At 37.6% G+C, this 14,028-nt stretch overlaps 1 protein-coding gene across 2 annotated transcripts in view; it reads right to left on the bottom strand.

Moving 5' to 3' along the window:
- The window catches only part of MAP9 (microtubule associated protein 9), a 31,915-nt gene extending 21,122 nt beyond the window's left edge, over window positions 1-10,793 (bottom strand). The window contains exons 1-5 of one of the 2 annotated variants that reach the window (XM_080797567.1): window positions 10,555-10,793; window positions 9,502-9,651; window positions 8,650-8,734; window positions 7,229-7,549; window positions 840-1,069 (exon numbers count right to left, since the gene is read on the bottom strand). In XM_080797567.1, coding sequence (XP_080653693.1) covers window positions 840-1,069; window positions 7,229-7,549; window positions 8,650-8,734; window positions 9,502-9,576 — 711 coding nt within the window. In that variant the 5' untranslated portion in view covers window positions 9,577-9,651; window positions 10,555-10,793. The remainder of the gene's footprint in view (window positions 1-839; window positions 1,070-7,228; window positions 7,550-8,649; window positions 8,735-9,501; window positions 9,652-10,554) is intronic. The other variant, XM_080797566.1, reaches the window with a different exon arrangement.
- Window positions 10,794-14,028: the final 3,235 nt, after the last annotated feature.

The following is a 14,028-nucleotide window of genomic DNA, read 5'->3' as shown; positions in this document are numbered from 1 at the left end:
AACCACAGTGCAATGTAAAGAGAGGAGGCTCAGCGTTCTCTCCTAATAACAATACATAGTAAACTCTCTGATGAAATCCCAAAGGGTCACATTTACTCCCATTCTGGAAGATCCCCCAAAATATAGGACAGTGCCATGATCATTCAATATACCTTTGTTGAGTGAATAAAACCAAATAAATTAAATGACATTGGCTATATTATCCTTAGCCATAAATAATATAATTCAAAGATATGTGAATATGGGACACTTGGGTGGTTCAGTCAGTTAAGCGGCTGCCTTCAGCTCAGGTCATGATTCCAGGGTCCTGGAATCGAGTCCCGCTTCGGGCTTCTTGCTCAGCAGGGAGCCTGCTTCTCTCTCTGCCTCTGCCTGCCACTCTGCTTGTTTGTGCTCTTTCTCTCTCTCTGACAAATAAATAAATAAAATCTTCAAAAAAAAAAAGGTATGTGAATAAACCTATAAATTCTTATGATGAAAGATAGTATTGCATAGATTCAAAAGGGCGACATTTTTTTTCACATTTTACTTTCTCTGCAATTGGACGATTCATTTTATAATTACTGGTGTCTGTAGTTTTCTCCTTTCTTAGTAGTACATAAAATAATGCTACATCTTTGTTATATCTTAGAGTTGGTGAAGTTTTAGACTCAGTGGAATACTGTATATTAAAAAAAAACACTTTAGATTTCCCTATTATCTGCTGAAGAAAACATGTACAACACACACAAACACACACACACAGGCACATGCATGCACACAAATATTCTCTTTTCCATAAGCACCTGCAAAGACCTCAGTTCAAGAGCACAATCCAACAATTCAACAGTAGTGCTAACCTCAGGATTGAGGTTTTCGGAGAATGATTTTTTCACAGCTTCTAGTTGTCTGTCACTTAGTTTTGGAAAGGGGGAGGGCGCAGAATGTGCTTCCAATTCTTCATGGAGGGCAGTGGTCTCATCTTTGCCTAGCCCATCTTTCTCCTCCTTGTGGCTGTGTTTTTTCAACATGTTCCGTGGACGAGGTAAAGGCTTAAAGTGCTTGTCTGCTTCAAGACTGCTGCTGTTTTCTGTTGAAAAATAAACAGTTTTAAGGTGAGCATACCGAACAGTGCCCATGACTTCACCTACCTCCAGGGTGCCGCCCCACTTCCCTCCTGTGTCTGCGCACCGTGGGTCTCTGTCCTGGAGAGCCAGAAGAAGCCCACAACCCTTCTCTACGCAGAGCTCCCAGAAGCACAAATAAGCAACAGCTCACGATCAAATTTTCCTTTTTAAAAATAGCTGTCATCCTGGAAGGAACTAGCATACTTACGTTTTGTGAAAAGTTAACGCTTCAATTTTATGAACTCTCCTAGCATGCAAAAAATAAAAATAAAAAATAAAAAGCAAAACACCAACTGTGCCCCAGTTTCTGCCTCTCTAACAGGAGGGGACTCATCTATGAACCTTCAGCCAGTATCTGTGGCTAGGACGCATACACATTACTCACATTCCCAGACTTGATAGTCAAGACAGTGACCATGGCCCCGTCCAGGGGTTTTACAGGTTGGGAGGGGAGGTGGTGCTAAACAAAAGAAATTCCAAGAGAAAGGTAAGTTCTGTTACAAGTACGAAGATGATGTCAGTACTGGGGGCAGAAGTGTTCGCTCTCCCTGGACAGAGGAATGAAGAACTACATTTATGACCTGCTGCTTTTTGAGTCCATAAAACTTCTCTGCAGTTATTCAAAAATTCTCAGTGACTATTTCCATTACTTCCAAGTTTAAAACAACAATCTAGGGCTGGTATACATCCAGCCCTCAAAATATAAGAAAGTTTTTACATAAACTTTTTGCCTAAATTTTACCTGTTAAGCATATTCATTTCTTCATTGTTCTACCAGTGTTTTCCTCTGACAAAATTTCAAAACTGAAATAATCAACACCTTCCTCCTCTTTATCTACACATGACCTTATGAATGCTGTTAGAAGATTCCATCATCATACCAAGTGGCACTACTATAAATGTTTTAATTGCCAATTTTAGCTGTGTTCTAAACTCTGGCCAAAAGTTAAGCCATCCCAGATTCCTCCCTCTGTTCCCCCTATATCTAATGGGTCAGGATACCCCACTGATTCTTCTTGCTACATCTCTCATTTAACCCACTTTCTGCATCCCCACCCTCAGCTCCTCATCTGCTCTTTCCTAGATTACTGCCTCATAGATATTTGAAAAATGAAAATCAGATCACATTACTCCTCTCCACAAAATGCCTCAATGGCTCCCCAGCGTCAAATCCTATGGAATAAAAGCTTAAGGTCTTATGGTGTTCTCCTGCCGGCGCTGCCTCATCTACCCACACATCCATATTATAATCTGTGTTCCAGAAATGCGGGCTCACTGCTGTCTCGCTGCTGTGCCACAATCCCTCCTGCTACCATACCTTTCTTTACCCAGCTCATCCCTCTGCCTAGAATGTCCGCTTCCCGCTACTTCTCCTTACAAATGCTTGCCTGTCTTTCAAGCCTCAGTGTAAGCAGAATATTATATAATGCCTAAAAGAAGGTGTTGAGTCAGGGTTTTTTGGTAAATTGTGGTAAGAACAATTTACAAAATTGTTAAGAGGGTAGGTCTGTAACCAGGTCCTTTGTTAAGAGGATAGGTTACAGACCTATCCTCTTAACAAATTTTAAGCACACAATACAGTACTGTTAACTACAGAATCAGTGTTGTACAGATCTTTGGAATATATTCACCTTCATAGTGAAACTTTACACCTGTTGAACAGCAAGTCCCTTTTTCCTCACCCCAGAGCCCCTGGCAACTACTGTTCTACTTTCTGTCTGGAAGAGTGTGTCTAGTTCAGGTATTTCATACATGAATCTTGGCTCTGACATTTACTAGCATTATAACCTTACATGACCATATCATCTCCACAAGCTCAATTTCCCCATTAGTAAAATTAGTTAAGAATTCCTAAGGTACCTGTGGGACCTAAGTGAAAAAATGAAGTGCATAGCACGGTGCCGGACTCATGGTAAATGCTCTCAGTGAACATTAATAACTGTGGTAAACTTCTTTCTTTTTTGTTTTTGTTTTTGTTTTTTTTTTTTTTTTAGTTTGTTTGTCACTCCTGTATTCTTTGGGGTAATCTCTCCTCTTCTCCATCCTTGTAATTCTAGTGGGTTCACAAACATATCCTCCGTACCTCAATGAGAGGGGAGTGCCCACAGTACATATCACCCTCCCAGCTTATCACAGAAACTTCATTTCCCCTATCCACAGCAGATGGTCAGGTCAGTATTTTTCTATTTAGAGTTGGAAGATATGCCTTTAAGGTCACAAGGCCCGAAGGATATGATATGGGGACTACTAGCGGCATTCCTTCTTGCCAGGTGAAGGGAAGTCTGAGACAAAGAGACCCAATGACAGAAATATAGGACCAACGGATGGAGTAACTGGGCCAGTGACAGGGGTCAAAGGAGACAGTGAGGAGGTCTGGGAATCAGGGAGGGAAGAAGTAGAAGTAGAGAATGCAGATCACATAAAACTACTGTTTACAAACTTTATCAAACCTAAAGAGAGGTCTTTTGACATCCCTGCTCAATAAGGTGATAAATTTCTCTTTCCACTGAAGTTTGAGTTGAGTCATTTGCAACCAAGACTCCTGACTATGGGTACTATTATTTCAGTTACAACTATTATTGCCATTTCCTCCAGGAAGCTTTACCTGATACCCTCAGGCATACTTAGGTGCCTCCTTTCCTGTGTTCTTACTACACCTTTCATATACCTTCCATTAAATTGTAAAGTCTTTGCTACAGTCTGAATGCTTGTGTACCCCTCAAATTCTTAGGTTGAAATCCTAACCACAAAGGTGATAGTATTAAGGCAGTAGGGAGGTGACCCCGTCACAAGGGTGGAACCTTCATGAAGGGGATTATAAAAGAGCTTCCAGAGAGCTCTCTCGCCCCTTCTACCATTGTAAAGACACAATGTGAAGTCTGAGATCTGGAAGAGGGCTCTCACCTGACCGTGCTGGCACTGTGATCTCAGACTTCTAACTTCTAGAACTGTGAGAGATAGGTTTCCATTTTTTAAAACCCATCCAGGGGTGCCTGGGTGGCTCAGTGGGTTAAAGCCTCTGCCTTCAGCTCAGGTCATGATCCCAGGGTTCTGGGATCGAGCCCCATGTCGGGCTCTCTGCTCAGCGGGGAGCCTGCTTCCCTCTCTTTCTCTGTCTGCCTCTCTGCCTACTTGTGATCTCTGTCTGTCAAATAAATAAATAAAATCTTTAAAAAAAAAAAAAATAAAAAATAAAACCCATCCAGTCTATGGTACTTTCATATAGTGGCCCAAATGGACTAAGACAGTATTGGAGGATCGGTATTACGTCTTTTGTTTTGTTTTTGGTACAATGTTTTTTAATGTCGTATCCTTAGTTATCATCACAGTGCTTGTAACATACTGAAACAGACTGTATTTATAATAAATATGTATGGAAAAATAAAATGATCTGCTTACAAACAAATGCTAAGTAATAAAAGCATTTAGAAAAGTGCTTTATGCCAGATTGTTCTAAACACTTCAAATATATAAACTCATTTAATTGTCTCAAACCTTTAGCTCAGGTTCAACTATTATGCCCATCTTACAGACAAATAAAATGAGGAACAAAGAGGTCATATGCCCACAGTCATAAACTCTAGTTTGTGGGATTAAAGCAAGGGCACCCAGACTCCAAAGTTCGTGACTTTAGTCATTTTAATGTTAGAATAAAAGCAACACATCCTGTAAAAATTACTTTCTGCAATCACTCCCCCTGTGACAGTTGCTCAATCAAGTGAAGAGTCTAGTTACTGCACTTTTAACAAAACACTGCAAGAACAAAGTAAATTTTCAGGTTCCAATATTTTTATAAAGTCTTAATTGCTACTTGGCAATGTCTCACATTAAAAACACTAAGTTCCAAACTTCGTAAGAAAAAGAAAAAGTCTAAAAATTTAGAAAAGGATAAAGCTTAGCTTGTGAACCACACTCTTTCTTTCACGAATGAAATCATTCACTTATGATTACATTAAAATACTTACTGAATTGTATATGCCAGGCACTAACCACTAATCTCAATTTTTTTCTTCAATCTGAAGAGTCTATGAATAATGACTTAATATATTTTATACCAAAATTCCACTCCACTCCTAGTACTGTCAAGCTTTCAGAAAGAAAAAAAAAATACAAATATACATTTTCAAAATGCTTTCTTTCCTAATTAAGTATAAATGCCTAACTGTTTTTGGTAATTATTTTTATATAACATAAAATAAATTGCAAATGGCTAATGACTTTAAAAATAAGTACTGCACATTTGTGTATAGTATTTAGAATCCTGGTGCCATCTTGTGGTTTAAAGACAGTATTTCTCTATTAATTTTAATTTGTCACAGGTTTGTTTTTTTTTAAGGTATTAAATAGATAATTATTGATGATTATCCACCATCTAGTTCTAACTAGATACTTCTACCTAAGACTAACTTTTAGCTTCTGTATGCTTACATTTTCTTATTTACCTAATGAAAAGCTTTTCAGAATCAAGACAAATAAGATAAATACAATCCACAAAAATAGATTTCTAAATTTACTGGAACCAGGAAACACTGTCTGCTCTATCCTTCTTGAAGATTCCCCATTCATATTTCTTTATTAATGGCTCCAAGAAGTTCTCCCACTAAGAAATCACTTTAAAATTTCTAAAATTCTGTGTTTTTCTAATAGTACCAAGGAACAGACTGTAGAATGTACTGTGGGAAATGGTGAACTACTAGATTATTCACGAAGTTCCATTATGCTCCCTTTCTCTCCATTTTTGGTGCTATTCAGTACACCGGGAAGGTACATTCAGCAACTTAATTCTGTTTTATTATGTCTTGTGCTTATATTTTTGGTAGAACTATATAGTTTCTGAGATATACTTCAATAGATTCTTGAAACAATTCAGTAGAACAAGAGCAGGTTTTATCCTCCTCCTCATGAGGACAATAAGGCCTACTTTATTTGCCAAGGTCACATATAATTAACAATACAATGGCTCTTCTCCTAGTAGTCCCTGCTCTGTTCATATTTGAAAGTCAATGGGATTGTGGGGGAAGGAGTGGTTCCCTTAAAATTTCTGAAATAAAGTTCTGTCTGATGTTACTAGTGATATCTAATATGTGAAGTATGAAATATTTACCAGTAGACTATTTAATGATGATATAAAGGAAAGATATTTTTATGAAGGTTAGTAACAACTAATATTTTTTCTATAAAACAGGAAAAAATGACTAAAGGACACCAAAACCTTAAACTTCTATGCCCCTGTTTCTATATGGTGGCCCAGGGGACCTCTTGAGAGGCTGGTTCCTGCTTCACTTCATCTTTGCTCCATTGTGTCTAGAGCTCAGTAGAATTGTGGAGAAACGACTCTACTCCCAATCACACCAGGAACTGCCCTTCAAAAAACTGAGTTTTAGTGGATTTTCCCAGGGAACAGAGAAACTAAATGGAGATTCTGTTTCCGTAAGGCAAGTTGGAGGCTTAAATAACAACACCAACAACAAAACTCTCTCCCTTCACATTCTCAAATGTCAAAAAGATTTTCTGGCAAATGATGGCATGGAAATGATTGAAGGACTGGTTCCTTCCTGCTGTAACTAATTTCTGGAGTGTAAAATGGATTAGAAAGGACTGCATTGCAGTCCCATCTCTAAAAACAAAACTGAAGCCCAAAGGCCTCTGTGGACCTAGAAACTTTGGGAGCCACAGCTGTGGAGGGCAAGGTACTCTGGCCTTCTGTTAGGCACCAGCATACATGCAAGACTAACATGCAACCCGACATCAGAATTATGAGTTTTCTATATGGTTCCATTATTTTGCTTTATAACTCTAAATTAAAAAGTTATGCCTATTTCTTAAATATTTACTAGCTACCATATAAAAATATTTTGTGATTATCTTAAAATAAGTTTTCAAGGGGCACCTGAGTGGCCAGTGGGTTAAAAGTCTGCCTTTGGCTCAGGTCATAATCTCAGGATTATGACCTGAGGAAGCAAGTCTGCTTCTCCTTCTGTCACTGTCCCTCCCACCACTTGTGCTCTCTCTCATTTTCTTTCTCTCACTCAAATAACTAAAATCTTAAAAAAAAAAAAGTTAAAAATTAAAAATAAATAAAATAAGTTTTCAAGAAATATAATTGTAGTAACATGAATTACCTGAAGATTTGCCTTTGACTGGAAGATTTCTGGGTTTAGGTTTCATTTTAATTTCGTCTTTTTCAATTTCCTGGTCTTTATTTTGAGATTCAGATAAGGGAGTTCCAACCATATCTCCACAACCATCAGGTGCCATTTCCTCATCATTTTTGGTGGAGAATACTGCCTCATCTTCCATTATGTCACTGTTTGATTTCCTGGTTTTCAAAAAAGACAGTTTTGGAGAATTCTTTTCTTCATCATCTGATAAATGGAAATCATTCATCTTTTTCTTATCCAAATTTTCATCTACTGAGGTGTCAGAAAAATCACCTAAGGAAACTGAAAAATGGAAGAGAAAAAACATTTCCAATAGTCTCTTTAAAGTTGTGAAGGTCATACTAATCAAAAAGATTACCTAAAGACTACAAATGAATTTACAACAATGAATGGACAAATATCTGCAGCTCTAACACACAGCTAACTTAGGCAGTTGTTATTGGTATTTTTGATAAACAAATTCAATTTCATTAATTTATTCAAAACATACCTAGTGAGTGTGAATTGTGTGCCAAACTCTCCACTTGCTCTGAGAAGCCATTCAAAGGTTTCTCAAAATAAAGATGAGTTGGGTTATTTAAATTAGGTTTTGGACTGTAGAGCTTTTATTTGCAAATGACTTCATTATATAAAATCAAAAACACTGGTAAGTGGAAGAATTTTACTAGTTATTTGCTAATTAAATTATTTTCCATAAAAATTTTGGTACTACAATTTCATCCATACCAGAGTATTAGATTTTACTGTGAGAAGAGTATTAAAGAATGCCAATTTAACTATACAGCAATGCTTTAACTACTGTTCTGATAATTTTCACAGAGATCATTAAAAATTATTCACTTAATATTAAAGTATAAAGTGCTGAATTTAAAGTTTGGAATTCTGTGTGCTTACATCTGAAACCTAAAATGTTAATATTTTTACAGAATCGAAAGAGACAAAATTAAGTCATACCAGCACTCATACACTAGGTTTTAAAAACTAAACCCCTATTACAGCCAAAAGAAAATCTGATTTACAAAAAGCATTACAAAAGTGATTATGACATGCACCAAAGTTTAGTTCTCTGGGCTCTAGTTTTTAATTTGCTGTAGGAAATTAGATTGACACTGTTGTGTCCAACATGGTTTACAGCAGATAGACATACTTTTACTTCAAACCTGCTATCAGTTAATTTATATTTTCAGTATACACCATTCAGAAATAAACAAAGATAATCATACAACTTCTTGAAGCTTCCAAGTGGCTTTTTACTCACTAAAAAGTTGGAAATTTAGAACCAGTTATTTTGACATAAGTGATTATTTTTGAAGGGATGAGTTAAACATAACTAAGGAAGCAAAAAGAGGAAAAGTGGTTCACTTTTCCACATTGACACATACCAATTTCATCACTGTCAAAGTCATCTGAGTATTCAGAACTCCTTTGCCTGGCTGAGCGAGCTGTAATTGCTTTTATTAGCTCATCCTGAAACGAGATAATTAAAATCAATTTCCATCCAAACATAGAGGTCTCATATTTAGAATTAATTCTTTAAACAAACAACGCTTGATTAATAACTGCTTTCAAACTCAGGTTTCATTCATGTAACAAATATTCAATGAAAGCCTACCTTATGCCATGCACCCAAGCCCTCAGACTCAATATGTAACATGACAGACAAGCCCCTTCTCCTTATGGAACTTACAGTTCAACGGGAGGAGACAGGCAATAGCAAATAAAATAATTACAGGGTGTAATTAAGGCAGGAGAGTAATAAACAAGATAGGACTCAATTTAGACAAGATTTATTACAAACTGGCATTTTGGAAGAAACTGGTACTTTTTAAGATCTTTTGTTTTAGCACACTGCAGTAATAAATGTAATTAATACTTTAAACTTAGAGGCTGAGTTCAAAACTGTAGTGACTGGATGGAAAAAACTGAAATGTTATTATAACAGAAAAAAACTACATGTAAATTTAAAGTTGCTATATAACTTAACTTTTAAAAGTTGATTTAAACTTTTAACTTAGTAAGAACCTAGTAGTGAAGCTAGTTAAGTAGTCTGAAAGCCACACAGAAGAGTGGGTAACACTTGAGCCCAAACAGGACCACCTGCAAAACCTCCAAAGGAATGTAAGATACACTCCTGTGTTACACAGGGCCCTTTGTAGAACCATTTCAAATCCAACACTGCTAATACAATGTTTACCTTTAAAATCACTCAAAATAAAAACGTTTGAAATACTTACCTGGAAAGTAGTCCTTTTGGTGACTTTTGGACTCTTTGTATAAGCCAAAGTTGTGCTAAAAACTTCATCGGACATAGTGTTTTTTGATTTTTACTCTACCTTTATAAAACAGCTAATAAATAATAGGAATAATTCAAACTCTGATGGTATCTGAAATAAAAAACAAATCAGACTTCTTTGCATATTTGAGAATTTCTATTACTACTCTTTAGTGATAAAAAAAGAGCAAACAAAAAAATTAAGAAAAGCATCTCACAACATTGCACTACATATTCACTTAACTATTTAGCGTTCTTACAAAGAAACATAAAATTTTCACAAGTTTATTATTAAAAAAAAGGAAAAGTCAAATTGAAGTTATCCTAAAAGAGTCTGGCAATTATTTTAAGGATGTGCAAATAAACGACTGTAACAGCTTAGTATGATAAAATGTTGCCAGTTAAAATACAACACCTTATTTTTCACTTCTCTTCCATTCAGAAAATATAACAGTGCCCATGAAACAGCCATACCTTGTTTTAAAAAGACTACCAAGGAGATTGGCAGCATAAAAGATACAGCTAGAAGGACAACCAAAACAAACAAGCAAGCAAGCAAACAAGCAAAAGCTTGCGTACAGCTCTAGTGAAAGACAAAAATCATAATGCTAAACTTCAATAGCGATAGATACATATACATATACATATACATATATATATATATATACACACATATATATATTTTAATCGCTCTTCCCTCTCGCAACAGTGCTCACAGGGCTAGATAAAACAAAACGAAGTTTCCATGATAGGCAGTATTAAAATTACTGCACGAATGGGCCCGTGAACTTTTCCCGTGCTCGGAGCGGAGGCCTGGGCTTCGGCTACCCAGCCGTCAGCCGCAGCGCGCCACCAGGGACCGCTCCCGGCCGAGTGGCGCCGGGTCCCAGCCGGCTCCGCACTGCACCGCGCCGCCTGCTCGCCCAGCTCCCAGCACTCGCCAGGCCCTCGAACACCGAGCGCCATCCACGTCCCATTTCTCCGAGACCCTCCAAGACCCGCGTCCTGTACCCACCCCAGCCGATCCTGCGGAGAACTCCCACCACCCTAAAGACTGAGCTGGCGTTGGGCAGGAGCCTCCCGCCCTGACCTCGGCCTGCCGGCTCTCGGGAACGGGCACTGGACGGAGCAACGAGGAGGGACTAAAGAGCGGAGATGGGAGACGGTTGCTAGGAAACCGCGTCTCCGGAAGGAAGTGACTTCCTACCGCCAGGTCTCTCGGGTACCCAACACCGCTCTTCCGCCTGAAGCGTTGCGGAAGGAACCGTTGAAGGAAATGACGTCACCCCTTTGGGTCCTTGGAAAAGGGTGCGTTATCGGCAGCCGCGCTACAGCTGTTGCCTAGGAGACAGGGCCCTCCGGCTCCCACCCGGAACCAGGAGCCTTGAGCTTTCTCGTGGAGTGATATCCTTACCTCCACCTGCTGCTTAAACCAAAACACATTTACCATTTTGCCAGAGTTGGGATATGTAGTTCTGCGAATCGGAATAGTGCACTGACAGAATAGAGTATAGACAGATGGGACGGAATAGCTACATAGTGACATTTGCAGGCTAAGGAGAGGAACTGCTCTATTGAATCCTGGTACTCCTTCCCTATACCCGTGTGATGTCAGGCAAATTATGCGCCAGTTTCCTTTTCTGGGAAAAATATAATAATAATAATAGCCACCTTAAAGGGTTGCTGTGAGTACTAAATGGAATAAAGCAGGTGGGATATCTGCAAGGGCGCCTGGGATTGCATTCAGTCAATATTAGATACACTTTTTATGCAACTCAGTCACAAAGGACCTGGAAAGAAATCATCCCTTGTGGACACAGGTGAAAACCCATTCCAAGTATTTCTTTAAAGTTTCCCCCTTTGTATAAGAAGTGGATAATCTGGTTAAAATCAAACCAGTCAATAAACAAAATGGTCTAAGACTGGAGCACCACATGCTGCTGAAGGAACCCAGATCAAGATCACTTAATTAGTATAGGGAATCCTTCAATAAACAAAAGACAAACGCTTCTTTTTTTTTTTTTTTTTTAGCATGAATCCTATTCTTTTTTTTTTTTTTTTTTTTGACAGAGAGAGAGAGAATCACAAGTAGGCAGAGCAGCAGGCAGAGAGAGAGGGAGAAGCAGGCTCCCCGCTGAGCAGAGAGCCCGATGTGGGGCTCGATTCCAGGACTCTGGGATCATGACCTGAGCCGAAGGCAGAGGCTTAACCCACTGAGCCACCCAGGCGCCCCAAGACAAACACTTCTTTAAAGAGTTCAAAATAACATGGATTTCTACTATTTTTAATTTAAAAGATATTTAATCCAAGCTAAATTGTCCGAATAAATATATTGACCAGTAATTAAAGCAGTACCTGGCATTTTTTCCCATATCTCTAAAATTTATTAATTTTTCACTCATTCAACAATTATTTATAAACAAATCCCATTGAGGTATATGATTTAATAAATAAATGTAAACTAAATGTGCACAAGAAATATGAAATTCAGTTAAAAATCATGCTTTTAGCAACATTTACAACATTTACAATTCAACTTTTTCAAAATTGTGTTTGGTTCATGTTTCACTTGTTTGGAAAACAAAGTTTGATCAACATTTGCTTAATTTTGGCATTTTTAAACATTTTTGAGTGAATCATTGCATAAGACAAAGATTTCTCATTTCTACCAGTTACTGTTAACTTTCTAATTCATATAAGTTATTAATAAATAAGTGTGATGGGGCGCCTGGGTGGCTCAGTGGGTTAAACCTCTGCCTTCTGCTCAGGTCATGATCTCAGGGTCCTGGGATGGAGCCCCACATCAGGCTCTCTGCTCAGCAGGAAGCCTGTTTCCCCCCTCTCTGCCTGCATCTCTGCCTATTTGCGGTCTCTCTCTCTGTGCCAAATAAATAAATAAATAAAATCTTAAAAAAAAAAACAAAACAAGTATGATTCCATTGTGGTACCTGAGCCCACAGTGAGAAGATAGAATCTACATCATCCTAATATGCGAAGTCCTAATTTGTTCATGTTGAATATTTATATCCATTCAGAAAAACTGTTCATTTTTAATCCACCTGCCTAATACATAGTTTTCATTTATATATGATTTAAGAAAATAAAAGTCACACAAAATATTAATGAAAAGCCTTTAAAATCCTCTTTTCCATAGAACCCACTGGATTTTTAATTTCAACGTAGTACAAAATAATTAATAAACAGTATCCAGCTATGGCTTACAAAGCTATAGTAAACAAAAGCAGTTAACCTGAACTCAATCTTATTTCTACACAAAACCTAAAGCACAGTATTTTTCTACTGTTACCTTAAGTGGCAAAATATTATGTACGTTATCAATATTTTCAGGTAGCTTCAGTATAATATGTTAAAAATGACATTATATAATACCTGAATTAATACTATGATTTTATCTAACACATAATTTGCAATAAATGCATAATTGTTGCATGAACTCATGCATAAACAAATAGCATTTTAAACTGAAAAATAATTTTTGAAACATTCCCAAAGGCCACATATACTCAATTAAAAAAAAAAACACTACAACACACAAAATTTCAGTAGCTTATGTAATATCTTCTCTTTATTTTCTTTTTCTTTTTTCAAGTATATATTTGATCTCAGACATATTACTTGGCAAGTATTTTTTGAGTTTATGCCCTTTTCACTTCTCAACCTTGCCTTCACTCATTCATTCATTCATTTAGTACACCCATATCATTAACATTCTAGGTCAGATTTGGAGAGTTCAAATGTAAACCAGAGTAGGTCTCTGCCTAGAGATCTTACAGACCAGAGACAGCTGGAAGGTTGGGTAAGCACACAGTGATTACACACTGTGCTAATTTCTCTGTAGAAGTACAAAGAGAGAAGGTCTCAAGAGAGAGCAAAGAATTCTTCCTGAAGGCACTACTAAGTTTTCACAGAGAAACTAAGTGTGAGTTGATTAATGAGTTTGGGAAGTAAGAGAGATCAGAAGAATATTTTAAGCAGAGGAAATGGTCTATGAATGTGAAGTCTATCTCATTGCAGATGTAAGAATTTGAACAAAGTGATAGTGTGTTGCCTTTCAGGTCACAAGGGGAATGAGAAGATCTATTTCCAATCATAAAGCAACTGAGCAATGACTCTTCTTCAAAAGTTCCCTGCCCTCCCCTCAGCAAGCAAATTATTTATTGTCCTGTGACTGGCAGCGCAAGTTAGAGATGAAGGATGTTGTTCTCACAGCCAGTCCTGGGTGAATAAATAAAGCACATGTCTAGCATTTTGAGAAGTGCACTACAAAAAAGCAAATCTTCATTGATGTCAAATGATAAGGACTATATACACATTAAACACTGAATGCTCATGTCGGAAGAGAATGAGAGTAAACACCAAGATGCAAGTGCATTTCTCAATACCAGTGCCAACTTCCTGGGTGAGAACTTCTAGAAAGGAAGTGTTGGAATCTTGAGGAAGCCAGTGATAAACAACTACACTGATTAAA

The sequence above is a fragment of the Martes martes genome, assembly GCF_963455335.1.
Source record: "Martes martes genome assembly, chromosome: 2".
Taxonomy (NCBI): Eukaryota; Metazoa; Chordata; class Mammalia; order Carnivora; family Mustelidae; genus Martes; species Martes martes.
The sequence above is the reverse complement of the archived record's forward strand: the minus strand, read 5'-3'. Positions and strand labels throughout refer to the sequence as shown.